The sequence below is a fragment of the Amphibalanus amphitrite genome, unplaced genomic scaffold (assembly GCF_019059575.1).
Source record: "Amphibalanus amphitrite isolate SeventyFive unplaced genomic scaffold, NRLGWU_Aamphi_draft 001579F_arrow, whole genome shotgun sequence".
In the NCBI taxonomy this organism is placed as follows: Eukaryota; Metazoa; Arthropoda; class Thecostraca; order Balanomorpha; family Balanidae; genus Amphibalanus; species Amphibalanus amphitrite.
The window spans coordinates 53,796-80,410 of record NW_024883072.1 but is presented as its reverse complement, the minus strand read 5'-3'; the positions used below and the strand labels follow the sequence as shown (position 1 = coordinate 80,410).

Sequence of the window (26,615 nt, the reverse complement as noted above, 5' to 3'; positions counted from 1 at the left end):
ATTACGCAAAACACGCAAACCTGCAAAAACGCACGCAGAAAACGCATAGTGTAGCCAGGCCTTAATAATGTGAGAGCCGAGACGTTTCTTGTCTCATCTAAATCCAAGTCCGCAATGTAGAAATCGCTATGTTCGTCACACACTGCACTCTGAATATTGTCCCCGCTTTGTTATCACGACTCACGAGCTTTATCGAGAAACGTGATCAGAGCATGTCACGAGGAACATGCTCGTAGGGCATGCGCTTATGATGGATTAGCTGCAGACTCTAATGACGCCATGCGGCACAATTAAACGTTTTTACACTTCGTTTGCTTACTCAGTTAGCCGCTGTGGTTAGCCTACCGGCTCTGTGTGTGTTCTACCTCGCCCATCCCACGGCTATGACCACCCTCTCATCACCACACCACCGTCAGCCCCCTCACAACTCATTCAGAGCTCTCCGCCCGTCGGCGGCGCAGCTGCAGTGTTTACAAATTCGTGTGTCGCCGGGCCAGAGGCACGTCCGCCTCCATGACCGGCCGCGGCCCGTGCAGTGTTTACCGGTCTAATCAGCGCCCTATCACAAACGAGCCCTCCTCTGGGCTGGCCGTTCAGTTCCATCGGGAAAAATCGTAACCCGAGCTGCTGTCTGTATGGGCGACTTCAGCAGGAGTTTTGCTATCGGGAATGACGAGAAAACAGTCGAGTGAGATTTCTGATCAAACGGCAGCAGACATCACACGGAATGGGCGATGATGGCACGCATGTATTATACTGAAAACGAGACCAAGATGACTTCACACCAGCATATGCAGTATGCACTCCATCGAACATACCAGCGCTGCGTGCACGACTCAAAGCGCTCTGCAGCAGCCCCATACGCGCTCGACACCGAGAGCGTATCTCTGGATTATTAGCGCCCCTAATTGGCTGAGGCGCGGTCTCGCTCTCGGTGGGTGAGCCTTGTCACCCGGCCGGGGCCGGGACGCGCACACACCACTGCACTGCGCCCGGCGGTCAGCAGAGTATAAATACAGCGTGCAATGCTGACGGGTTGTACCAGTCATCGGCCACGTATATAAACACGGTCACTCTGTGACCACAGCGCACAGAGTTCGCCGGCACGCCCAGTGCAAACTCATCGAGCCCTCATTAAACCAATGGCAGTCACCCAGTCCGCGAATAATGCACAGAGAATGGCTCGGTGCGGTCACGCGCTATGCACTTCCTGGCTACCTACAGCAGATACAAAACAAACATAAATAATCTCGCGTAGTGCGGGCAGGCGGGACACTCTAGCGACCTCCCCGTAGCTCAGTAATCAGACCATAAATCAGGTTTCATACCAGACCAGACCAGACCACGGTCGGTTCATATACGGGTCACGCTGGACCTCACGTTGTATAATAGAGAGGGAGGGTGGGAGTAGAGTTTGAGCGGCGTCCGGGACGCGACCGGCAGCTGATGGCCACCTGACGGCAGCGTAAACCACCAGAGGACACGTTCCAGCACTGTTCTCAGTGCCTCGGGCGGGAGTACGGTCCAGCCCGGCCCTCGACCTCAGCGGAGGCAGCTCGTACACGCAGCGGACGAGTGTAAAAACATGTGTCGCGCACTGACTGGAACGCTCTTTCGACAGGATTGGATACAAACGGCGATACTGGACTGTGTTACATCAGGCTGTGCAAACGACACTGTGAACTGTCGGTGTCAGCGACAACGTTTGCCACTGTGACACAAAGCCGTCCTTTTACGTCCACAGACCCGGGCTCATACGCGTATCAACCACATCTCAAACACTCACACGCAGCAACGCACCCTGCGCTGGCACTAATAGCACCGCACCGATAACCCCTCGCACTATCAATGCCCGCGCGGCGTCGCATTCATTCCTATCACATGGGATGACTGTCCTGAAGCCTCAGATGATACGGCGGCCCGCTGGCCCCCTCTGCATCGTCACCACACCGGGGGAGCGCCCACAGTCCGCGGCGCGCTGATGATTCGCAGACACACCGTCCCTCTCCCCTCGAGTCCAAAGGTGCGCCGGTTCAGAGCGTCCCGACCGGGCTCTGGTGGACCGCCACCCCTTCAGTTCGGCCCCAGCCACTACCAGACGCGTCCGTCATCGGTTTGCGGTCGGAAGTCTGCAGAGGTTTCCGGTCCCGGCGTCTGGTGTGCGGTTATGTGCGCGGTGATCACAGACGAATGGCCAGCACAACCACCGTCTGGTAACCGTCTAAGAACCGTCTGGTAACCACCTGACCACATAGCAGCCACCTACACACCCCGGTATGAGTTCCGGTCACTATAGAGTCGTCTCGACTTCGCGCAGTGACTCAACTCGCTCACATCTTGGTGGCACGGTAGAAGTTGTCGTCGTTTGGCGACATGCCGGCGATGTAGTGACCCGAGCCGAAGTCGCACCGCTCTGAGGCGAACGACGGCGGGTAGGGCAGCACCTCCTCGAAGTTGCTCAGCTTGTTGAGGTTGTAGATGGGCGGCATGTCCACCGACTCGTGTTTGACAAACAGCTGACGCTCGTTGTCGGTCGTCGTGGAAACGGAGGCGTTGCCAACCGAGTCGGCCAGGGACGCTGGAAAGAGAGACAGGCGAGAGTTAATAACGGTCAGAGTGAACGGGTCACTGGGGCTGAAACAGGTCACCAGGGATTGAAGAGGTCACCGGGGCTGCAAGAGGTCACCGGGGCTGTGAGAGGTCACCGGAGTCGCGAGAGGTCATCAGGGCTACAAGAGGTCATCGGACCAGCAGGCGGCAGGAAATGCCAGCCCAGCCCATCCATGGTCCGGTCCAGTTCATGATCCTCCTCCAAGTAAATGTAAATAAACACATGACAATGCGGTTGTTGTTCCCTGAGCAGTATGTCTATTGGTGTAACTGCATCCCACTTCAACATTCTAATTTACCCCTCGAGTAGGAAGATATTGTAATATGTACGGAACGGTAGCATTTTTACACATCACTGTCCGAGACTGAAACTGATACTGCAAATAAAACGATACTGACGAATATACACAGCGCCACAAAACATAGAAACACGTGCTCCATCGCAGCGAATGGTACCCATCCACTTTTTATTTCCCGATCGGCCAGCCCGGCATTGCGATCATAAACGCTTTCAACATCAGCTCGCTACTGCACTGCCAGCTAGTGAGGTCCATCTGCCTGTTGATCGACGGCCGTACATAAACAAGGCACATTGATGGTGGCTGGGTCACTATTTCCACACCGAAAAACGAATACGACCTGAGAGCGAAGGACGTGCATCGAACGAAAATGACTCACAAAGTGCCGCAATGTCCGCCGTATTTCGGTCCTAGTGTGCCACTTCTGAGCAATAAGTGATCCACCTTCGGCACCTCCCACCTTTACGTACGGGTTGACCGAATTAGAAGGCACCATCCACATGAGTCCAGTATAGACATCGGGTCCCTACATCGACGGCATGTCTAGGTGAAAGACGCCGGCTGTTATCACCACATCCTTCTGAAGCTCTCTGACTGAGAGGCTGACTGACTGACTGACTGACTGACTGACTGACTGACTGACTGACCATGATCAAATGACTGGCTGACTGAACCGGTCACCGGCCGCCCTGTAGGTATCCGTTCAGCGCTAGAAGATAATGACCAGTCACCAGCCCCATTAGTTTCCAGGTCATGTCGGCCAGTCTCGCTGTTCTACTGATCCGAAGGTAACAGATAATTTGAGCGGTTATCAATGCCGTTTATTTACTTTAAGGCTTAACAATTTACGTTTTGTGTGTGCATACGATGATCTTCATCAGTTGGCCATAGCTGCTTATCGGTTTGCCCCGATTAGGGTCCGACTAAGATATTTAAATAAGCTGAATGAATAATGAATGAAAGTTAGTACAAGTCAAAATAAACTTATTCAAGCTTATGTTTCATGTGGGCTATAGAATTCAAACTAATTACTTTCATTTCACATCATCTCCACTTCATACGAATACGATACATACATGCGTATTACTTTAGATACCATATAGGTATTCGAGACACTATCGTTTCCGCCGTTCGTCGATCTCCATAGGTCGTGTGTCAGCAGCCGCTGTAAAAACACAGCGGCAATCACACCCGATTGACTGTAGCCAGTAACCACCATGGCCTACAGCGAAGGATCATAACAGCCCATGTTAAGAGCACTCGCCTTTGCAGTATCCCCCATCCACTCCCGCCTATCTCCCGTCCTATGTCGGCGCTTCTCTATCCTGTCTACAGTGCACTGCAGTGGCTCGGTCGGCCGCTCCGTGCAGCGCCTCGGCACCCTGCCCCGGTGGAGCGGCGGCCCGCGTACCGTCCCGGTCATCTGGGCAGTGTCAGCCGGCACCCGACAAATACAGAGCGGTGTGAGTGCGGCCGAGCGCGGCCGCGACCGGTGTTAGCTGCTGCGGGTGTCGCCGGTCTGTCAGCAGTGGCCGCGGGTGGGGCGGACGACCCGGGGGACAGGTGGGGGCCCAGGGGACCAGAGAGAAAGTAGGCTGCAGAGGTAGGTGTGGTAAAGGAGTGGAGATAACGGGTCAGGTGTGAGGAGAGGCAGAACAGAGCGGAGAGGAAGCGAAAATGGTGTATGGAGTGTTAAAGATATGATAATAAAACAGGTCTGATATTAAAACTATAGAGGAAGAGCGTCGAGGATGAGAGACGATGATATGATGGAGACGGTGAAACGGTTATAGACGATTATAAAGAACTGCAAAGAGAGAGGTAGGAAGAGAGAGAGAGAGAGAGAGAGAGAGAGAGAGAGAGAGAGAGAGAGAGAGAGAGAGAGAGAGAGAGAGAGAGAGAGAGAGAGAGAGAGAGAGAGAGAGAGAGAGAGAGAGAGAGAGAGAGAGAAAGGGAGAGAGAGAGAATGGGGAGGAGGAGGAGGAGGAGGAGGAGGAGGAGGAGGAGGAGGAGGAGGAGGAGGAGGAGGAGGAGGAGGAGGAGGAGGAGGAGGAGGAGGAGGAGGAGGAGGAGGAGGAGGAGGAGGAGGAGAAGGACGCGATTCCCGGGTCCGGCGGCTGCAGCGGCCGCCGCGTGGTTGCCTGGCTCCGAACTGCACCACAAACAGTCCGTTTCGGCTGAATCATCTCGGCCGCCACTGAGTGTTCACTCCACCGAGAACCGGCCGGCTGCTATTCTCAGAAAACTGGGCGCAGACGATGAGCAGACAACAGGCGGCGCACACTGGTCGGAAACGCTCCAGCGAGAGGCCAGCGGCCTTTCCGCAAAAGTTTTTTGCTTGTGATTCCACAACTAGTGAAGCAAACTTCATAAAACTTTGCATACCTTCTCTGTCATATGTAAGCTATCATTTGGATGTCAAGCACTAAATATATGACATGAATCTGTTAAGTTATGACGTCATAATTGAGTATAATACAGGATCTAGCACCACTTTAAGTCAACAAGGGAAATTGGGAGCTGCTATTCGGGCACCGGGAATGGTTTCATGCACTCCTTGCAAGGTCCAGTGCTTGACTTTAGCATTGTTGACTTTGCGTGACGTCATTTATGACGTCACTAAGGCCATGTAAGTTTTTCGTCAATAACTCCTGATCAGATGGAGCTAGAGAGTCGGGAAAGCCACCATTGGACTCAGGAAGACCTGCCGAATCGAATGATATGCGATATAACCTCCTTCGACCATTTTCGTGACCTGAGGAGCTCCGACCTGACCTTGACCCGAGGTTAACACCTTAACCCTCGCCGGCACAGGGGGGGTTGATGCACCCCCCCCCCCTAAGGTTTTTCGCGAATAACTCACGTAAAAAGCGGCCGATCGCGACGAAACTTTCAGTACCCTCGCATTGATCAATTTTACACGTTCCCTGAAAATTTCATGACCCTGACCCCAATGACCTTTGACCTGTGACCTATTTTCCGTGACCGTGTTTGGCCGAAATCGCGATTCGGCGTATGTCGGCTCGCATTAGCCGCGCGTTTGCAAGCTTTTCGTGGTTTCAAACGTTCGAACATGTGATTTGATGTTGCTCCCATACATTAGGGTGGGTGTCAAGGTCACCTGAAGGTCAGGTCAGGTCATTGACCTTTGGTGACCTCGGGTGACCTCGGTTCACTTTTTCGAGTTTTACATGTTTCTAGGCTAGTTTTTGGAGCGGAATTCGAATTTAGCAACCATTTGAACATTTACGAAGTAGTTTTGCTGTCTTCGTAACATGTTACGAAGCTGTCAGAGGCGGTTGACACGTATTACGAATACCCGTCACAACCCCTACCGGTTGACCTGACCTGACCTGACCCGACCTGGTCTAAATGCTTAAAAACATCATCTCTGATCAAAACTAACACGATATTCGTGATCAGCACCCCGGAAAACCACATAGCAGCCACACTTTACGACTTTCTTACAGGTCCCGATTTTCCCGGTTTTCGGGTCATTGACCTGACCTGGAAGGTCAACCGATGACCTAGGACCTTAAAATTGGGTATCATCGGCTTCGTCTCGTGACGGGCAACACGCTCGTTTTTTCCGCGAAGCTCTAGCTCGATCAGGGGCCAAACGCGAGGGGGAGGGGTCGTACCAACCCCCCCCCCCCTTGTGCCGTCGAAGGACGCAAAATGGCCTGTGCCGACGAGGGTTAAGTTGACTTCACCCGAACACCAAGTATAGCATTCAACGCGCCTGAGCTAGACAAACACGATGATGCCAAAATCGCGGCAGTGCGACCATTTTTGGCAAAGTAATTAACCTAAAACCGAGCCCGTGCCTTGTGGCACTTACCTGACCTAAGAGGTCACTGGCTGACCTAAGACCTTAAAATCGGGTAGTACCTAATTTTTGCGTCTTATAACGGCACACAAGCTTGTTTTTTTCGCGAGGCTCTAGCTCAATTAGAGGCGAAACGGCGAGGGAGTTGTACCAACCCTCCCCGGTCAATGTAGAAAACCAATCGGTCCGGCCAGGGTTAAATACCGGAATTGTGATCTAATGTAAAAAGACGGCCCAAGGTAACCCGACGTCAGTGACAGGTGTCCTATATTTGCAGCGTCTTATATTCACGAAGGTTTCAATTTCCACTTTCTTCAGCCGAGTGATGGTTGTCAATAGCAAGGCTCTCTAAATGCAAGCCGTAATCGCCACGCAATATGTGGAAGGCTTTTGATGTCAATACATACATAAGTGCATACATAGTTAAAACGCGCTTTTCACAAAATTCATAAACTCAAGTGCATCTGTTTTTAATGACCAGTCAACTACGCATGGATGCGTGCAGGCCACACAGGTCAGCGACAGCGTAAGCCGGGCGCGGCGGCCGAGCCGAAACTGGAGCGGGGCGGGCGGTAGTTGGGTAGGAAGAGCGGCTCCTGCAAATTTTGCGCAAATATGCGCAATTAGCTTTTATGTTGCCCTGGTGTAAATTTAAATCCTACTTCATCTCACAAAAAATCAGAGTGGAACTAGATGGGACTACCTGTTGTTTCCTTACCTAAACTTTGCAGTTATATTCCAGAATCACTGTAGGAGAGCCTTCATAAAAAAGCTATAGTACATCTTAGTTAGGGAAAAAGTATGCCAAAAATTTTGCACTGACCAGTCGGCAACTTCATAACGAACATTTTGATGCATAATATGTGGGATTTCAATTTGGTGTCTATCAGCAATAAGACTCTGAATATCCGGCTCACGAAACCTCTTGCTCCGCGTCAGTTTCCGAGTTCTGGGATACCCCATCTTCGGGGGGCTGATTGCAGCTATTTTTGGTCACCCGGATTAGTTTTTTTGGCCTAAGTATAATAATTTGATCAATTTCAAATCGATCTATATAAAAAATAATCCGAAACTCCGGAATCGCCCGTGGCCTCTCGTGAGGGCGTTTCCGACCAGTGTGCGGCGCCGGGCGCGGGTGGGGCACCCGGTGGGTCTCGGCTCGAGCGCGGGTGGGGCTCACGGCGAACCTCGCGCAGGCGGAACCAGCCGTCGCCGAACCCCTCTGCACTCTGAACAGAGAGCGTCAGGTGACCCAACTTCTGATCATTGGCTGAATGTGTAATGGTGCAGACTTGGCGCGCTAGATGGTGAATAATAGATAAAAGGTTTCAAGGAAATTAGCGGAAAACTTTGAAGGTGGAGTAAGTTGGTGGGCGGTCAGCCGATAATGCGTTTGCTTTAGTTATTTAACACGTTGGCTGGTCTCTTCCTGCTTCCTCAAACGAACTTAGTATTATCGGCTAGCTGAAAGAAATATGACAATTGAATAGAGCATGAGTTAATATTTAATCTTCTGGAAAGCATTTTAGCCACAGCCGTTCAAGATTAGCCGCAATTTGTTTTTTTTTTTCAAGCCTAGCAAAATGCCTCTAAAAAGCTTGTCCAAGAATAACAAGAATGGCCTACCCAATAACCAATGATCTGCTAATGCGTTTGCAACATGTCAGATCACCTGAGCCGTTACGGCATAGGCACGGCACGACGGGTACGCGCTGAATGTCGGTGCGACCTCTGTGTCGGTGCTGACAGCCTATTTGTGCACAGTTCACACCTGACAGACCAGTTGACGGCATCAGTAACGACACTGTCGCGCGTCCCCTCCGACAAAAACGCGCATTAACATGGCGACTGGACAAACAGTGAGGCGTGATTGGGTCATCAGTCATTCGACTCGAGTGGAGTGAAAGAAACGTTTGCATCGTCTGAAACAAAATGCGGCGAGCGGATAAGCAGTTCAGGGTGAGAATACCACCATACAGAAAGTTTGTCCCCCTTAACCCGCGCCCTGGTGGGGTCTGTTTATAACGCGACCTGGTGGGGGGGGGGGCTATTTTTTGCCCCCCCTCGTATCTCCGAAACTACTGGACGGATCCGCAAAATTCAAACAGCGTTCGAAAGGCCTGTCAAATTTGTCGAGGGAAACCAAATTTCATTGACCTCCGGGTCACCGATGACGTCACAGGTCAGGTCAAAGATGAAATGTTTCACCGTTCACGGGTCATCTAGGGAATGCGCTATAACACCGAAGAAAACGCATTTTGTCGAGAATCAGCGATAGGGCGTCAGTTGCCTAGTACATATATTGCTATAAGAGGTCACTGACATTACCAGGTCACAGGTCAGGTCACCAAGGGTCACAGGTCAGGTCACATGAACCTAACTTTAGGTACTAAGGTTGTGCGATGCATGTTTTATGGCCAATTTTTCATTTCCAACTCAATGGTGTTGGTTATAAGACTATCAGGTACGGCTTAGGCCACTTTCTGGTGGAGGTCAGGTCAAGGTCAGGTCAAAAAAGGTCAAATTTCAAAGTTGATATTTTTGCATAAAATGGGTATTGATTCGATGCAGCTCGTCACGGGGAGTCTAATGGTGGTCTTTGTTTTGCGCTACGAGGTCTAGAATTGCAAAAAATTGAGTTTGAAAATTTGACGTCATCAATTTTGAACAGTTTTTTCGCTGTAACTTGGCCAAAAAAAGAGGTATCGATCTCAAATTTGGTATGTAGATAGAAGGCGGTAAGTACTATCACATATATTCCGGTTTTTTCGAAATTCAAAAAACTTTTTGGATTTTTCGGCTATTATGATCAAAAAATCTATTTTTTGATTTTTGGGGGTCAAAATCCAAAAATTTCAAAAATCCGAGATAGCAGTTTTGTAGCCCTGTCAATTCTACAGCTTTTATATGTCTTTATCGTTTTTCTGTATTTGCAAAGCTATAGGCCTGACAGCTCTGCCCGCGAAACCCTTTTTTGGGTCGAAAACGGCAGAACATGACGTCACTCTGACGTCATTTCCGGCCAACCTATCATAGCCTTTGGATAAATTTTTGGTCACAATGTGTAAAATTGATGTCCGGGAGGGTACTGAAAGTTTGGTGACGATCGGCGCAGCGGTTCTGGAGATATATCGAAAAGTCTGGAGGGGGGGGCAAAAAATAGCCCCCCCCCCACCAGGGCGCGGGTTAAATCCTTTCCGCGGCTCAATGATCATCAGTCATAGATTCTGGAGTAATGGCTTCAAGATAGCGGATGCAATGATTTAGTTTCAGCTTCTGACGCTAGATGGCAGTGCAAGAACGCCTGCATGTATGCTGTGCCGCAAGGCCTACCTGACGCCTATCTGACCAGTGGCCACGCGTGCATACACGCAGCCTATATCTATGATGTATCTTCCACATCTCGAGCCGCTAGGAAATTGAACCCAGCCAACAACTTGTGCATGCCTTCGTTGGTTAGTGCACCTGTTGGTGAGCTACCCACCTCTGTTGTGGCCGAACTCGAAGGTGTTGTTACCCACCTCTGTTGTGGCGGAAGGTGTGGTTACCCACCTCTGTTGTGGCGGAAGGTGCTGTTACCCGTTGTGGCGGAGGAAGGCGCTGTTACCCACCTCTGTTGTGGCGGAAGGTGTTGTTACCCACCTCTGTTGTGGCGGAAGGCGTTGTTACCCACCTCTATTGTGGCGGAAGGTGTTGTTACCCACCTCTGTTGTGGCGGAAGGTGCTGTTATCCGTTGTGGCGGAGGAAGGCGCTGTTACCCACCTCTGTTGTCGCGGAAGGTGTTGTTACCCACCTCTGTTGTGGCGGAAGGTGTTGTTACCCACCTCTGTTGTGGCGGAAGGTGCTGTTACCCACCTCTGTTGTGGCGGAAGGTGTTGTTACCCACCTCTGTTGTGGCGGAAGGTGCTGTTACCCACCTCTGTTGTGGCGGAAGGTGCGGTTACCCACCTCTGTTGTGGCGGAAGGCGTCGTTACCCACCTCTGTTGTGGCGGAAGGTGCGCGGCAGGCTGGGCGCGCTGCGCTGCGACACCGAGGCCACCTCCATCACCTCCTGGATGTGCAGCATGTCCTCGAGCTGCTCGCGGCGGCTGTCGCGGCCCGCCTCCCTGAAGTCGCGCCTCCCCAGAGAGGCTGTTGAGCAGCTGTACATGTTGGCCACGCCGCTGGACGTGGATGCGTACATCCGGTCTGCCGGGTAGACAGAGTGTGGTTGGACTCTCTATTCCCTCTCTCTTTCTCTCTCCCTCTCAAACCCTCACTTTCTTTCTCACTCTCTTCTCACTCATTCACTTTCCCTCCTTCCCTCTCTCCTCTTTGTCCTTCCTTCCTCTATCCCCCTTCCCTCGAGAAATGCAAAAATAATCATGACAATTTAAGTGGTCGATTACGGGGTATAAAGCCAATAAGCAGTACCGGTGTGGTCTCGTGGTTTATTTGTCAGTTCGGTACTCGATACGTGGAGTGCGGACTGCGGTCTAGTCGCTGGAACCGGTTTATCTTCAGCACTGGAGTATTTGCTCTCGGAAAACATCCTGTTCGGAGACCTTGCATCGTCTATGCTTCACTTCCACAATTACGTCAGTATGCAGAACATGCGGAAGACATTTATCAGATGTCAATAACTGTGCGATCAGTGGATTTTGTGAGCCCGGGATGAGCTTCTTACAGCTCTGGCGATTGCTATTCTTGAGAGCGTGGATCTTAAACGTCTGCCGCACATTGAAGTCGCCCTTGTAAAGGCGGAAATAGAAGCGGCTCCGAGCGACCCTGATTCACTGACCTCTCTTGGCCTCGCTGCGCTTCTTGTAGCCCGCGCAGCAGCTGCAGTAGAAGCAGGAGATGATGATGACCAAGACGAGGGTGATGAGGGCTCCCGCTGCCACGCCCAGCACCAGAGGCAGGCTGCGGAACACAGACAGATAAAATTGTAATTTGTAGTGACGGCTATTTGCTAATGGTCCTAAATACGCAGGTAAATAATTATTTACCTTTGGGTTGAATTATAAAGCACGCGGGCGACATTTGGCCAACACAACGACTTTTCTAGAGTTAAATCGTGTTCACATGTCGCGTGGGGTTTCTCCTCTCCTTAACCCATCTCTGACGTCAGCAATGTGAGACGAAACCGACGCAGACACCGACCGCGCCACGCCAATAACAACAGTCGGCACGCCGCACGCGCTCTATTCCTCGCTCAGTAATTGCCGCAGAAAAACTCCCGACAGTTGGGTAATCGTATCAATCAGAGCGGTCCGCGCGTGGTGTTCTGCTGCAGAGTTTGGTGTGCCGGGGCTGCTGGGCGGTCGCTAGGGTTGTTCTGGGTTGGAGGGCGGGGGCAAGGAGGATGACGCATGAGGTTGGGGTAGACGATGGTGATCTATCTGGTGCCAACTCAGGCGCCGGTCACCCTAATAGAGGCCAGTGGTCGAAGAGAAGCCACACTGGTGCCATTGCACGTTGGCACGGGGGGACGAGTTTCAGTGGACAAAATGATGTGACTACAATCATTACACTGACCAAAATGCTGGCGTATCACATTACTGTTTTACATCATTTTGGGCAGCTAAAAAAGACACTACCTATGTCGCATGCATGTTTCAAATCCATACTGTACCAACAATATCCAGAAGCGTTTTGTAAAACATCCAGCAATTAGCAGGCCCAATTACGCCGTTTAATGTCCTGACCGTTAGCGAATGATTGAAGCAGATAGCGATGTTAACAAGGCTTTATCCTGTCCCGTCAGGCTTAGTGTGCGGATAACATCGAGCTTTGTTTGCGATGGCTTTGATCTCATTAGCATTACCGCATTGTGCTTTAGCGGGCGAAATTACTCGTACACGTAAGGTGTTTTATATTTGTGCCATTATTTACATAGTTTTGTGGTAAGTCGTGAGATATACAATACATCATACATTCTCTGTTGTTAAAACTGGATCTTATTTGGCAATACCTTAATAAACATGTTGTTTTAGCACTAATGGAGATTTCAGTTTTTGCCAGCTACCATGTCCTGATTTGGATATAAAACAATATCAGGGATTCCTGACGCGTCGATTGCAAGGTCATTAGTAGATTCAAGAATCTATCTTACTATTTGAACAGGATCCATCTGTCTGTCTGTCTGTTTGTCCGCCACGCCGTGTAGTGGGTTCAATTTAGCCGGCCTACAGGGCAGACGGTATATCGTAGGGGGTTGAAATTTGCACACCTTATAGGTGACAGAGCGGGTCAGTGCCTTTTCTAGGTTTCCACTCGCTGGGGTGCACGGTTCGCGCGTGGGGCGCGCTGGAAGAACGCCAATGAAATTTTGATCGGTTCGTAGATCTTCATTGAGAGCCGGGGTCGACAAACTTACTGAGCTAAATGCATGCCGATCGGCGGCGGGTGCCTCGCATTGAAGGATGGTGAAATTATTGATTTTGATAAATGGTGGCGAAAAAATGTGTTGATTGTTGCTAAATGGGTACAGTTTGTGATAAGATTGTACAAATGAATCGCGTTTGCCGCAATGCGTCACATTGGTCACAGGGCGTCATTTTTGCCGCAAATCGCACAGTTTTGTCAAATATGGTCCGATAAGGGTACAATTTGTTGCCAGGATACATGCTCAGCCAACAGGTTCAGATGCGCCGCGTTTGTCGCAATGCGCCACATATGCCACAAAGCGCCATTTCCGACAAATACGATTAAGCGTAATGGAATGGCACGAATAGGGGCAGGGCTGGGAACACTTTAAGTATGGTTTTAATACTTATTGGATCCAATTGGTCTGTGACCTGACATGACCCAGCGGTATTGGTTGGGGTAGGGGTAGGGGTAGAGGTAGGGGTAGGGTAGTGGTAGGGTAGGGGTAGGGGTAGTGGTAGGAGTAGTAGTAGGGGTAGGGGTAGTGGTAGGGGTAGTAGTAGGGGTAGGGGTAGGGGTAGTGGTAGGGGTAGTGGTAGGGGTAGTGGTAGGGGTAGTGGTATGGGTAGTGGTATGGGTAGTGGTAGGGGTAGTAGTAGGGGTAGGGGTAGTAGTAGGGGTAGGGGTAGGGTAGTGGTAGGGGTAGTGGTAGGGGTAGGGGTAGGGGTAGTGGTAGGAGTAGTAGTAGGGGTAGGGGTAGTGGTAGGGGTAGTAGTAGGGGTAGGGGTAGGGTAGGGGTAGGGGTAGTGGTAGGAGTAGTGGTAGGGGTAGTGGTAGTGGTAGGGGTAGTAGTGGGGTAGGGGTAGGGGTAGTAGTAAGGGTAGTGGTAGGGGTAGTGGTAGGGGTAGGGGTAGTGGTGGAGGCAAAAGTAGAACAGGGGTCCGGGCTGATCCCATCAGACGAGAGGTGACCTATGTGACCTAGCCTGACCCAGAGTGACCAGGGCTGACCCCTATGACCCGTCTTGACCCCGTATCACCCAACTTTCATCCAACGAAGTCCTCAGAGCAGTATTTTTTAAATTCTCTTCACATTTCCGTCCATATCTATGCTTCTAGACGTCACATCGACATGAATCAAACACCATTCGAAAGCAAATTGGCTGATGCCGCAATTTTTTCCTACCACGCAGCAAAGCAAGTGGCGCAGCCGCTTGTCTATATTACTATTTGAACAGGATCCGTCTGTTTGTCTGTCTGTCCGCCACGCCGTGTAGTGGGTTCAATTTAGCCGGCCTACAGGGCAGACGGTACGACGCAGGGGGTTGAAATTTGCACACCTTCTAGGTGACAGAGCGGGTCAGCGCCTTTTCTAGGTTTCGACTCACTGGGGTGCACGGTTCGCGCGTGGGGCGCGCTGGAAGACCGCCAATGAAATTTTGATCGGTTCGTAGATCTTCATTGAGAGCCGGGGTCGACAAACTTTGCGGACTAAATGCATGCCGATCGGTGGCGGGTGCCTCGCATTGGCGGATGGGCAAGTTTTTTAATTTGAATAAAAAGTGGCGAGAAAATGTGTTAATTGTCGCTAAATGGGTATAGTTTGTGATACGAGTTTACAAATGCACCGCGTTTGTCGCAATGCGTCACATTTGTCCCAAGGCTCCATCTTCGTCGCAAATCGCACAGTTTTGTCAAATATAGTCCGATATGGGTGCAATTTGGTGCCAAGATGCATGGTCAATGGCCGAGTGAAAATGCGCCGCGTTTATCGCAATGCGCCACATATGCCACAAAGCGCCATTTCCGACAAATACGATTAAGCGTAATGGAATGGCACGAATAGGGGCAGGGCTGGGAACACTTTAAGTTTGACATTTTAGTACTGATTGGATCCAATTATTCTGTGAATTGACATGACCCAGCGGTGTTGGTAGGGGTAGGGGTAGGGGTAGTGGTAGGGGTAGTGGTAGGGGTAGTGGTAGGGGTAGTGGTAGGGTTAGTGGTAGGGGTAGGGTAGTGTTAGGGGTAGGGGTAGGGGTAGTGGTAGGAGTAGGGGACTGGTAGGGATAGTAGTAGTGGTAGGGGTAGTAGTAGGGGTAGTAGTAGGGGTAGTGGTAGGGGTAGGAGTATGGGTAGTAGTAGTGGTAGGGGTAGGAGTATGGGTAGCAGTAGTGGTAGGGGTAGATGTAGTGGTAGGGGTAGAGGTAGGGGTAGTGGTAGTGGTAGGGGTAGGGGTAGTGGTAGGGGTAGGGGTAGTGGTAGGGGTAGGGGTAGTGGTAGGGGTAGGGGTAGTGGTAGGGGTAGTGGTAGGGGTAGTGGTGGAGGCAAAAGCAGAACAGTGGCCCGGACTGATCCCAGCGGACGAGAGGTGACCTATGTGACCTGGCCTGACCCAAAGTGACCGGGGCTGACCCCTTGACCCGTCTTGACCCCGTATCAGCCAAATTTCATCCAACAAAGCCCTCAGAATAGTTCTTTTTTAAATCTCTTCACATTTCCGTCCATATATATACTTCTAGACGACACATCGATTTGAATCGAACACCATTCGAAAGCAAATTTGATGGTGCCGCACCTTTTTCCTACCACGCAGCAAAGCAAGTGGCGCAGCCGCTTGTCTATACTACTATTTGAACAGGATCCATCTGTTTGTTTGTTTGTCTGTCCGCCACGCCGTGTAGTGGGTTCAATTTAGCCGGCCTACAGGGCAGACGGTATATCGTAGGGGGTTGAAATTTGCACACCTTCTAGGTGACAGAGCGGGTCAGCGCCTTTTCTAGGTTTCGGCTCGCTGGGGTGCACGGTTCGCGCGTGGGGCGCGCCGGAAGAACGCCAATGAAATTTTGATCGGTTCGTAGATCTTAATTGAGAGCCGGGGTCGACAAACTTTGTGGACTAAATGCATGCCGATCGGCGGCGAGTGCCTCGCATTGGCGGATCGGCAAGTTATTAATTTGAATGAAAAGTGGCGAGAGAACGTGTTGATTCTCATTCAATGGAAACAGTTTGTGATACGAGTATACAAATGCACCGTGTTTGCCGCAATGCGCCACTTTGGTGACAAGGCGCCATTTTTGCCGCAAATCGCATAGTTTCGTCAAATATGACCCGATAAGGGTGCAATTTGGTGCAAGATACGTGCTCAAACGAAAAGTATAGATGCGCCGCGTTTGTCGCAATGCGCCACATATGCCACAAAGCGCCATTTCCGACAAATACGATTAAGGGTAATGGAATTGCACGAATAGGGGCAGGGCTGGGAACACTTTAAGTCTGATATTTTAGTACTGATTGGATCCAATTATTCTGTGACCTGACATGACCCGGCGGTGTTGGTAGGGGTAGGTGTAGGGGTAGGGGTAGTGGTAGGGGTAGGGTAGGGGTAGGGGTAGGGGTAGTGGTAGGGGTAGTAGTAGGGGTAGGGGTAGTGGTAGGGGTAGTAGTAGTGGTAGGGGTAGTAGTAGGGGTAGTGGTAGGATAGTGGTAGGGGTAGGAGTATGGGTAGTAGTAGTGGTAGGGGTAGGGGTAGATTTAGTGGTAGGGGTAAGGGTAGGAGTAGTGGTAGTGGTAGGGGTAGTGGTAGGGGTAGTGGTAGGGGTAGGGGTAGTGGTAGGGGTAGGGGTAGTGGTGGAGGCAAAAGCAGAACAGTGGCCCGGGCTGATCCCAGCTGGACGAGAGGTAACCTATGTGACCTGGCCTGACCCAAGGTGACCGGGGCTGACCCCTTTGACCCGTATTGACATCGTATCACCCAAATTTTATCCAACAACGCCCTCAGAACAGTTCTTTTTTAAATTCTCTTCACATTTCCGTCCATATCTATGCTTCTAGACAACACATCGACATGAATCAAACACCATTCGAAAGCAAATTGGCTGGTGCCGCAATTTTTTCCTACCACGCAGCAAAGCAAGTGGCGCAGCCGCTTGTCTATACTACTATTTGAACAGGATCCATCTGTTTGTTTGTCTGTCCGCCACGCCGTGTAGTGGGTTCAATTTAGCCGGCCTACAGGGCAGACAGTATATCGTAGGGGGTTGAAATTTGCACACCTTCTAGGTGACAGAACGGGTCAGCGCCTTTTCTAGGTTCCGACTCGCTGGGGTGCACGGTTCGCGCGTGGGGCGCGCTAGAAGAACGCCAATGAAATTTTGATCGGTTCGTAGATCTTCATTGAGAGCCGGGGTCGACAAACTTTGTGAACTAAATGCATGCCGATCGGTGGCGGGTGCCTCGCACTGGCGGATGGGCAAGTTTTAATTTGAATAAAAAGTGGCTAGAGAATGTGTTGATTTTCATTCAATGGGAACAGTTTGTGATACGATTATACAAATGCACCGCGTTTGCCGCAATGCGTCACATTGGTGACAAGGCGCCATTTTTGCCGCAAATCCCACAGTTTTGTCAAATATAGTCCGAAATGGGTGCAATTTGGTGCCAGGATGCATGCTCAATCGCCGGGTGAAAATGCGCCGCGTTTGTCGCAATGCGCCACATACGCCACAAAGCGCCATTTCCGACAAATACGATTAAGCGTAATGGAATGGCACGAATAGGAGCAGGGCTGGGAACACTTTAAGTCTGATATTTTAGTACTGATTGGATCCAATTATTCCGTGACCTGACATGACCCAGTGATAGGTAGTGGTAGTTGTACGGGTAGTGGTAGTGGTAGTGGTAGGAGGTAGTGGTAGGAGGTAGTGGTAGAGCTGTAGGTGTAGTGGTAGTGGTAGTGGTAGGGGTAGTGGTAGTGGTAGTGGTAGGAGTAGTAGTAGGGGTAGGGGTAGTGGTAGGGGTAGTAGTAGGGGACAGGGGTAGTAGTAGGGGTAGTGGTAGGGTAGTGGTAGGGAGGAGTATGGGTAGGAGTAGTGGTAGGGGTAGGGGTAGGGGTAGGGGTAGGGGTAGTGGTATGGACTGGTAGGGGTAGTGGTAGGGGTAGGAGTATGGGTAGGAGTAGGGGTAGGAGTATGGGTAGGAGTAGTGGTAGGGGTAGGGGTAGTGGTAGGGGTAGTGGTAGGGGTAGGGGTAGGGGTAGGGGTAGTGGAAGGGGTAGTGGTAGGAGTAGGGGTAGTGGTGGAGACAAAAGCAGAACAGTGGCCCGGGCTGATCCCAGCGGACGAGAGGTGACCTATGTGACCTGGCCTGACCCAAAGTGACCGGGGCTGACCCCTTTGACCCGTCTTGACCCCGTATCACCCAAATTTCATCCAACAACGCCCTCAGAACAGTTCTTTTTTAAATTCTCTTCACATTTCCGTCCATATCTATGCTTCTAGACGACACATCGACATGAATCAAACACCATTCGAAAGCAAATTGGCTGGTGCCGCAATTTTTCCTACCACGCAGCAAAGCAAGTGGCGCAGCCGCTTTCTATCTTACTATTTGAACAGGATCCATCTGTCTGTTTGTTTGTCCGCCACGTCGTGTAGTGGGTTCAATTTAGCCGGCCTACAGGGCAGACGGTATATCGTAGGGGGTTGAAATTTGCACACCTTCTAGGTGACAGAGCGGGTCAGCGCCTTTTCTAGGTTTCCACTCGCTGGGGTGCACGGTTCGCGCGTGGGGCGCGCCGGAAGAACGCCAATGAAATTTTGATCGGTTCGTAGATCTTCATTGAGAGCCGGGGTCGACAAACTTTGTGGACTAAATGCATGCCGATCGGCGGCGAGTGCCTCGCATTGGCGGATCGGCAAGTTATTAATTTGAATGAAAAGTGGCGAAAAAATGTGTTGATTTTCGTTCAATGGAAACAGTTTGTGATACGAGTATACAAATGCACCGTGTTTGCCGCAATGCGCCACTTTGGTGACAAGGTGCCATTTTTGCCGCAAATCGCATAGTTTTGTCAAATATGACCCGATAAGGGTACAATTTGGTGCAAGGGTGCATGCTCAAACAACAGGTACAGATGCGCCGCATTTGCCGCAATGCGCCACATTTGCCTCAAAGCGCCATTTCCGACAAAATCGAGTAAGGGCAATGGAATGGCACGAATTATTCTGTGACCTGACATGACCCAGCGGTGTTGGTAAGGGTAGGGGTAGGGGTAGTGGTAGGGGTAGGGGTAGGGGTAGTGGTAGGAGTAGTAGTAGGGGTAGGGGTAGTGGTAGGGGTAGTAGTAGGGGTAGTGGTAGGGGTAGTGGTAGGGGTAGTGGTAGGGGTAGGAGTATGGGTAGTAGTAGTGGTAGGGGTAGGGGTAGATGTAGTGGTAGGGGTAGGGGTAGGGGTAGTGGTAGGGGTAGGGGTAGTGGTAGGGGTAGTGGTAGGGGTAGGGGTAGTGGTAGGGGTAGTGGTGGAGGCAAAAGCAGAACAGTGGCCCGGGCTGATCCCAGCGGACGAGAGGTGACCATGTGACCTGGCTTGACCCAAAGCGACCGGGGCTGACCCCTTTGACCCGTCTTGACCCCGTATCACCCAAATTTCATCCAACAACGCCCTCAGAACAGTTCTTTTTTTAAAGTCTCTTCACATTTCCGTCCATATCTATGCTTCTAGACGACACATCGACATGAATCAAACACCATTCGAAAGCAAATTGGCTGGTGCCGCAATTTTTTCTACCACGCAGCAAAGCAAGTGGCGCAGCCGCTTGTCTATCTTACTATTTGAGGAGGGCGTAGTTTCTGTCTATTACGAAGGTCGCGACATGGTGCTACGTAGCGCGGGTTACAGATCACACCGTTGCACCTACCGCGCTGAAATTTGCGCAAGTTATAGAACAAGGATGGACAACGTGCCTTTGAGCGGTCTCGGCTCGATCGGATCGATAGCGAGCGCGTGGCGCGTGCCCAAAAAGTGCAAATTCGCGTCATAGACTTTACATGTATAAATCGGCTGGCAAAAACGGGCGAAAATGGCTAAATTTGCCCGACACGGGTCCGTTCCCCGTGCAATATCTCGGTAGCCGTGCGCCCGATCGGCACGGGGAAAACAGCATCGTGTAGAGAATCGAACGGGCAATCGAATAGTGTGCGGTGCAGGGGTGGCACGCGCCACGTGCAAGTGTGAGGGCAATTTCATTTCAAAAAGTGCCATTTTAAACGGATTTTGGAATTTATATTAATTTCAGGTGATCGTCAGACGGAATGAGTTGAAACAGCGCCTATTAGCAATAAAAATGTAGGGGAAGTTGGGGGAACGCCGAATACTTTTTTTCTGACGCCCGTAGCACGCAAGGTAGACAACATAAGCTATTCTTGTTGGCGTCATTCGAGAGGCCAGTCTTTTGTCTTTCAAACATACCAGGCGCATTTGATGAATTCGCATACCGTAAAGCGCAAAAACTAAAAATATCAAAGAACTGACTTTTTCGGCGTTGCCCCGGACTGCGGGGAAAGCCGAAAATGGGATAAACTAGGGTGACCCGCGTGCTCCGCAACGCGAAAAGGGATATTTTCGATCGGCGGGTGTTCGGTTGTTCTTGTGTCGGTTGGGTTATCTATCCATTTCGGTCGATTGCTTTTTGACGGCTAAACGTTTTGGTTTGTGGAAAAAGTATCCACCGCATCGAGGTGCCCGTGTCTGATAAGCATGCTCTCCACTTCAGAATCTGTCAAATGTGCTTTATAATTTAGGCGCGTAGTTTTATGACAAATTAAAGGCGTAGATAATTTTCACTAAAAATCGTTTTGCAGAGGTTTGAAACATTTATATTTTTAAGAATACTGTTGCTTGTCATGCAAACGTGATGATTGGATCTTGGAGAGAATTGAATGCTCTTTCCAATGATAGCATTTTCAATTGTCAAACGTATCAGGTTAAGCAGCAAAATCCGTGTAATTATTTAGTGGCACATTTTGGACAAATACCATTTAATTCAGCGATTTTTTCCACATTGTTTTTGATCAATTAGCTTTTCACAATTTTTCCATGAGAGACGGTACATTTTTATTGCTAATAGGCGCTGTTTCAACTCATTCCGTCTGACGATCACCTGAAATTAATATAAATTCCAAAATCCGTCCAAAACGTCCATTTTTCAAAAGAAAGTGTCCTCCCCGGTGCACGTGGCGCGTGCCAACCCCTGCACCGCACACCATTCGATAGCCCGTTCGATTCTCTACACGATGCTGTTTTCCCCGTACCGGTCGGGCCCACGGTTACCGAGATATTGCACCGGGACCGGACCCGTGTCGGGCAAATTTGGCCATTTTCGCCCGTTTTTGCAAGCCGATTTATACATGTAAAGTCTATGACGCGAATTTGCACTTTTCGGGCCCGCGCCACGCGCTCGCTATCGACCCGATCGAGCTGAGACCCCTCAAAGGCACGTCGCGCTTCCTTGATCTATAAGTTGCGCAAACTTCAGCGCGGTAGGTGCAACGGTGTGATCTGTAACCCGCGCTACGTAGCACCATGTCGCGACCTTCGTAATAGACAGAAACTACGTCACCTCAAATAGTAATATAGATGATCTACGGGGAATGCCGACATTGATGTTTTGCCATTTTATCTCCAACTTTATCCAGAATTCATCAAAGCTGACACGCGTTTTAAGAGCTTGAGGACGCTTGGTGCACACTGGAAGTTATAATTGTGTGATATAATAAGAAAAGGCCAGGTAAATAATTCCTTATAGGTAACAGGCCGTTGTGTCGGTTGAAAGTGTAATTTGTGTGACTAAAAATACGCGTTGCTATTCTACAGCAGTAAAGTTCACGTAGCGTGCTATAACGCGCGTAATTGCACGTTTTCGGCATTACCCCAGCGAGCCATACTTTCATTTGCAGGCCCATAACTTTTCAACGTGCTGTATAAATTTCAAATAGACAGCACACTTATGCAAAGACATGCTGAAGATTACTTGACCGAATTGGCCAGACAAACGGTAGCATAATGAGTAAGAACTGTAGCTTCAAAGGCGCATGTAGTACAAGGGAAACGTACTTGAAAACGCTTTTGGCGCCCTCACAGCCGAAGTATTCCAAATGACAACTCGTAACAAACATGCGATAATTGTAGTCACTTAAGCTTCAGAGCATCACTGAGACGTGGCATCCATGTCGTACGGTTTTAGAGATATCTCGAATTTCGGCTTTGCCCCAACTCCGGCATTGCCCCAACTTCCCCTACCGTCTCTCATGGAAAAATTGTGAAAAGCTAATTGATCAAAAACAATGTGGAAAAAATCGCTGAATTAAAATGGTATTTGTCCATAATGTGCCACTAAAAAGATACACGGGATTTGCTGCTTAACCTGATACGCTTGACAATTGAAAATGCTATCATTAGAAAGAGCATTCAATTCTCTCCAAGATCCAATCATCACGTTTGCATAACAAGCAACAGTATTCTTAAAAATATAAATGTTTCAAACCTCTGCAAAACGATTTTTAGTGAAAATTATCTACGCCTTTAATTTGTCATAAAACTACGCACCTCAATTATAAAGCACATTTGACAGATTCTGAAGTGGAAAGCATGCTTATCAGACACGGGCACCTCGATGCGGTGGATATTTTTTCCAAACCAAAACGTTTAACCGTCAAAAAGCAATCGACCGAAATGGATAGACAACCCAACCGACACAAGAACAACCAAACACCCGCCGATCGAAAATACCCCTTTTCGCGTTGCGAAGCACGCGGGTCACCCTAGTTTATTCTATTTGGGCATGCGTTTAGTCGATGTGGAAGGATGTGAATATTTATCTTAACATATTAATTAGGAAGGTTACTACTATACGACTGCTTGGTGGTAACACAGACATGGAAAAGATGATCTAATTAAAAAATAAAAGAGACGAAATGTATCCAATACTACGAAATGCCAACACCGAACACTAGACTGTATAGCCAATGCCGTAGCCCGTAATAATGATATATTCGCCGATATTATAACACATTTTCTCAATTGAGTCCTTTCAAAATCGATCGGGACCCTGTCCATTTTAGCCTGCAGCACGTCAGGGGCTGACAGCGTTCAGTGCAGTAGCCCGCCATTAGCCCATATCTCGACATCTGTCACCGCTGAAATTTTCCGCCGCGGCGGCACAGCTGTCCGGTTAGTGTCGCCATGACAACCAGCATGCCACCTGGCCCTGTCGGCGTGACACGGGGCCGCGGCTGTCGTCAGGTCACGTGCCGCCGCCCGCCGGCCCATCAGTGCGTCACGTGACTATGGGTCGGCCACCCCTGCCTGGGGCCTCTGCGGTGTGAGGACACGGGCGGATGACAGCCCGGCTGGCACCGGCCGCTGCCGCTCCGTCTGCTGGGGATGACAGCCGGACCCCGGTACCTCCCCTACCTCCCCTCCCCCTGTACCAGTGGGAGTGAGTGGCAGTGACAACACCGTGTCCCACTCGCGACACCGAGTTTTAGATAGATTCAATTCGAACATTTGTTAGAAGCACTGTCCTTTGTCAGATAAATACTTCCCTGCACGGTTTAGGCGTAAAAAATTCAGTGCTACCGTATAGTGGGGCTATTTGAGACAGTGGGGCTATTTGAGACAGTATTTAAAATCGCTATAAAATGAGGATCGTTTAATTTTTATGTGATATTTTTGCTCAGGAAGGTGTGGAATCGAGCAGTAAATCGCTTCAGCAAAAATTAAGTATAAATTTCAAACGGTTTTTATTTTATAACAATTTTAAATACTGTCTCAAATAGCCCCACTGTCTCAAATAGCCCCACCTTACGGTACATCAAAGATATTTGAATATACGCTCGAGATAACATTTCAACAAGAAACCAGTGTACGATCATGTTCATTTGTCTGCAGACCACGTAAGCAGTATCACGCCACTTTGCACTTAAAGAAGCCGGAACAGCGTCATAAATCGTTCTGTCATCACGTTGTCAGGACTACTATGGGTTCCGCGGGCCACTCAGCAGTCTGCCGGACTCTGGGAGCCGCCCTGGGAGTCCTCTACACGCATAAACAGACTGTCATCTGCCGGGCAGCCGTCAGTTCAGCGGCAGACACCACACATGGCAGCCGCTGTGGCCGTCACTGCTGAGCACATCCACACAGCACGGCCTCATTAGCCTGACCTGTTTTCGGTAATGGGACATGAGTCCTAACGGACGCGATTGTAAGACGTGTGCTAAACGCAGGGCTCACAATACGAGCTGACAGCTGACATGTTCCAAACGAGCGATCATGAGACGACCAGCGAGGGTGCGGCCAGTGACCCACTGGTGGGCGCATTTCGCCGTGTCAGGAGGTGCAGTCGTCTCCCCTGACCCGCTCAGCCGACAACAGGCGTGCGATCTGCTTTTTATCAGCTGCCAGACGCCTTCTCTCATGCTGGCCCAGTTGTATTACATTACCTGGGTGTTTTGTCCCAAACGAGCTGCAGTTGTTTGTTCGGGATGTAATTGAAACCGTCTCTAAGGACCTCACCAAGGACGAGGAACGCGAGCATCCAATTTGTGCATTGATAAACATTCAGGGTGTGCCAGTTAGTGGATTCATAAACACCCGGGGTGTGTCGTTCCACGCGCGGTGTAATACCGCGGACACGGCAGCACACGGGGCGGAGAGTCGTGCCCTGATGACCGCTCATTAGCCCAGAGACATGGGAGCCGGGCACGTGACGCTCTCTGCGCCACTTTGATCACGTCATCAGCAGAGAAGGCCCGCTTAATTAACAGAAACGGATTGGCCCAGTTCCATCTGCCGGCCTGAGATATTAGGTGCAGCAGAAGTGCGTCCTGTCGACGAATACGGCCATACGCTGAAACACTGTTGAGCATATAAGCACAGATTGTACCTATACAGCAACGACGTATTTGCGCTGTAATAAAAGCTATACCTACACAGCAAATGATCATGGTTGGATGTGAAATGTGAGATGAAAATTAATTTCTGATCGTACAAATTTGCTATTAAACCTTGCAAGTGGCTGAAAAATATTGCTGCGAACTGCATGCAGCTTAGTTCAAACATGTGAAGTTAACATGCTGCGTGACCTTCAGATTTCCCATCCATCTTCCAAACTCAGCTATGCAGGCATCCCATCACTTTCATTTCGAAATTCATAAGATGGTAAGCCGCAGACGGCAAAAGTTGTCCAACAGTGACCTTGATCGGCGCTGATCAATATACACAAATACATTCCAGACGTCGTCCAAAGTGAAAACACCTCCGGGTATTTGACCAGACAGAGTTTGATTTATCAGCTCAGCAGTCAATCCGGAGCGTCAGGCTGCCGAAACTCGGCCGACTGTATACCTCAGCTGGCCGATTAGGGCCGGGACTGCACGGCGCTGGCGGTCCCTTATCAGTCCTCCCTGACATACACACGGCGCGGGCTGGAGCAGCATCGGACCTCTCTGGTGATCCTGTGTAAACACCGCACCAGAGCTGTCCACGGGCCGCCCGACCAGGCAGCTTCGGGTACGGACGCAGGCGATCGGGCAGGGTAGCCAGGCGACCGGACAGGACAGCCGGGCGAGAACAGACACGGATCGCCATCATAGCACGCGGCAAAACAGTCCGATCAAACCTGCCAAGTCCCCCACAAATTGATCGTGCATGCTACAAAAACGGAAAGTACAGGGACTAAAGCGATGACTGATACCTCGTTGACCCAGCTCTCGCTACTCTGGAGTAGACAATATGACGGCAGGGTCTGTCAATACGGATCGTAATTCGTAGTATGTATAACTATAAGGTATTATTATTTATTTCTTATATAAACCGTAATGGGATGCGAACAGAGCGAACAAACAAAGGGTTTTGAACACGCACAGGAAACTGCAGATAATAAACCAAATAAAGTACGGGCCTATTATAATTCGTAGCACGATCACATGTGAAAAAACGACAATTCGACATATTTAGATAAATATTTGGCCTCCCTATAAGTTATCTCCCCCCCCCCCCTTCCCGCCCGACTCACTTTTCGCTGAGGAAGTCGGCGGCGGCTCGGTCCGAGTCGCCGTCGTAGTCGGAGCCGACGCGGCCGCTGCAGCAGTACCGGTAGGTGGTCGTCCCGCAGCAAAACACCTCCTCGTCGTCAATCCGCGGACACGGAAAGCCATTGTTCCACTTCCCGAAGCTGTCCACGTAGCCCGAACAGAAGGCGTTTCGGCTCAGCACTGCAAACAGATCGGTTTGGAGTCAGTCGTTGTTATCTCCATGTCGTTTTGAGAAGAGGACGCAAGTAATATTTCAGGCTTGAAGAGTTCGACATTCAGTATGCAACTGTGATCAAACACAATTTTTGAAATAAGGCAAACGTTCATAGCCTGCGGCCCCTTTAAACAGGCACTTACGCCCGGAATCGTTTTGAATGAGCCCATCTATGGTTCCGGTCACGTCCACAATGCGACCTGGCAGCCCGGGAGACGATCCATGACGTCACCCATTCCTTCCAGGTCACATTTCCCGGCCACAAACGGCACCGTTCGAGGCACTCCGATCGTCATTCATGATGACTAATCTGCAGCGGGACGCCATTAGCGGGCCACAGCTGTGCATACCTGACGGCAGCCGCCGCGGCGCCCGTGCAGCCCTCCCTCCCGGCTGCCGCGACAATGTGACATTACCGCCCGACTCGTCACGGTCTGCTGCG

The 26,615-nt window shown here is 50.3% G+C and overlaps 1 protein-coding gene across 2 annotated transcripts in view; it reads right to left on the bottom strand.

The window, feature by feature from the left end:
• Positions 1 to 728: 728 nt before the first annotated feature.
• LOC122373962 overlaps positions 729 to 26,615 on the bottom strand; it is a 74,195-nt gene continuing 48,308 nt past the window's right edge. For both annotated transcript variants that reach the window (XR_006255131.1, XM_043352423.1), the window contains 4 exons: positions 25,941 to 26,139; positions 11,521 to 11,642; positions 10,719 to 10,928; positions 729 to 2,578 (listed from right to left, as the gene is read on the bottom strand). Coding sequence is in view for 1 of the 2 variants with exons in the window: in XM_043352423.1 (XP_043208358.1) it covers positions 2,331 to 2,578; positions 10,719 to 10,928; positions 11,521 to 11,642; positions 25,941 to 26,139 (779 nt within the window). In the remaining variant the exon portion in view is untranslated. The remainder of the gene's footprint in view (positions 2,579 to 10,718; positions 10,929 to 11,520; positions 11,643 to 25,940; positions 26,140 to 26,615) is intronic.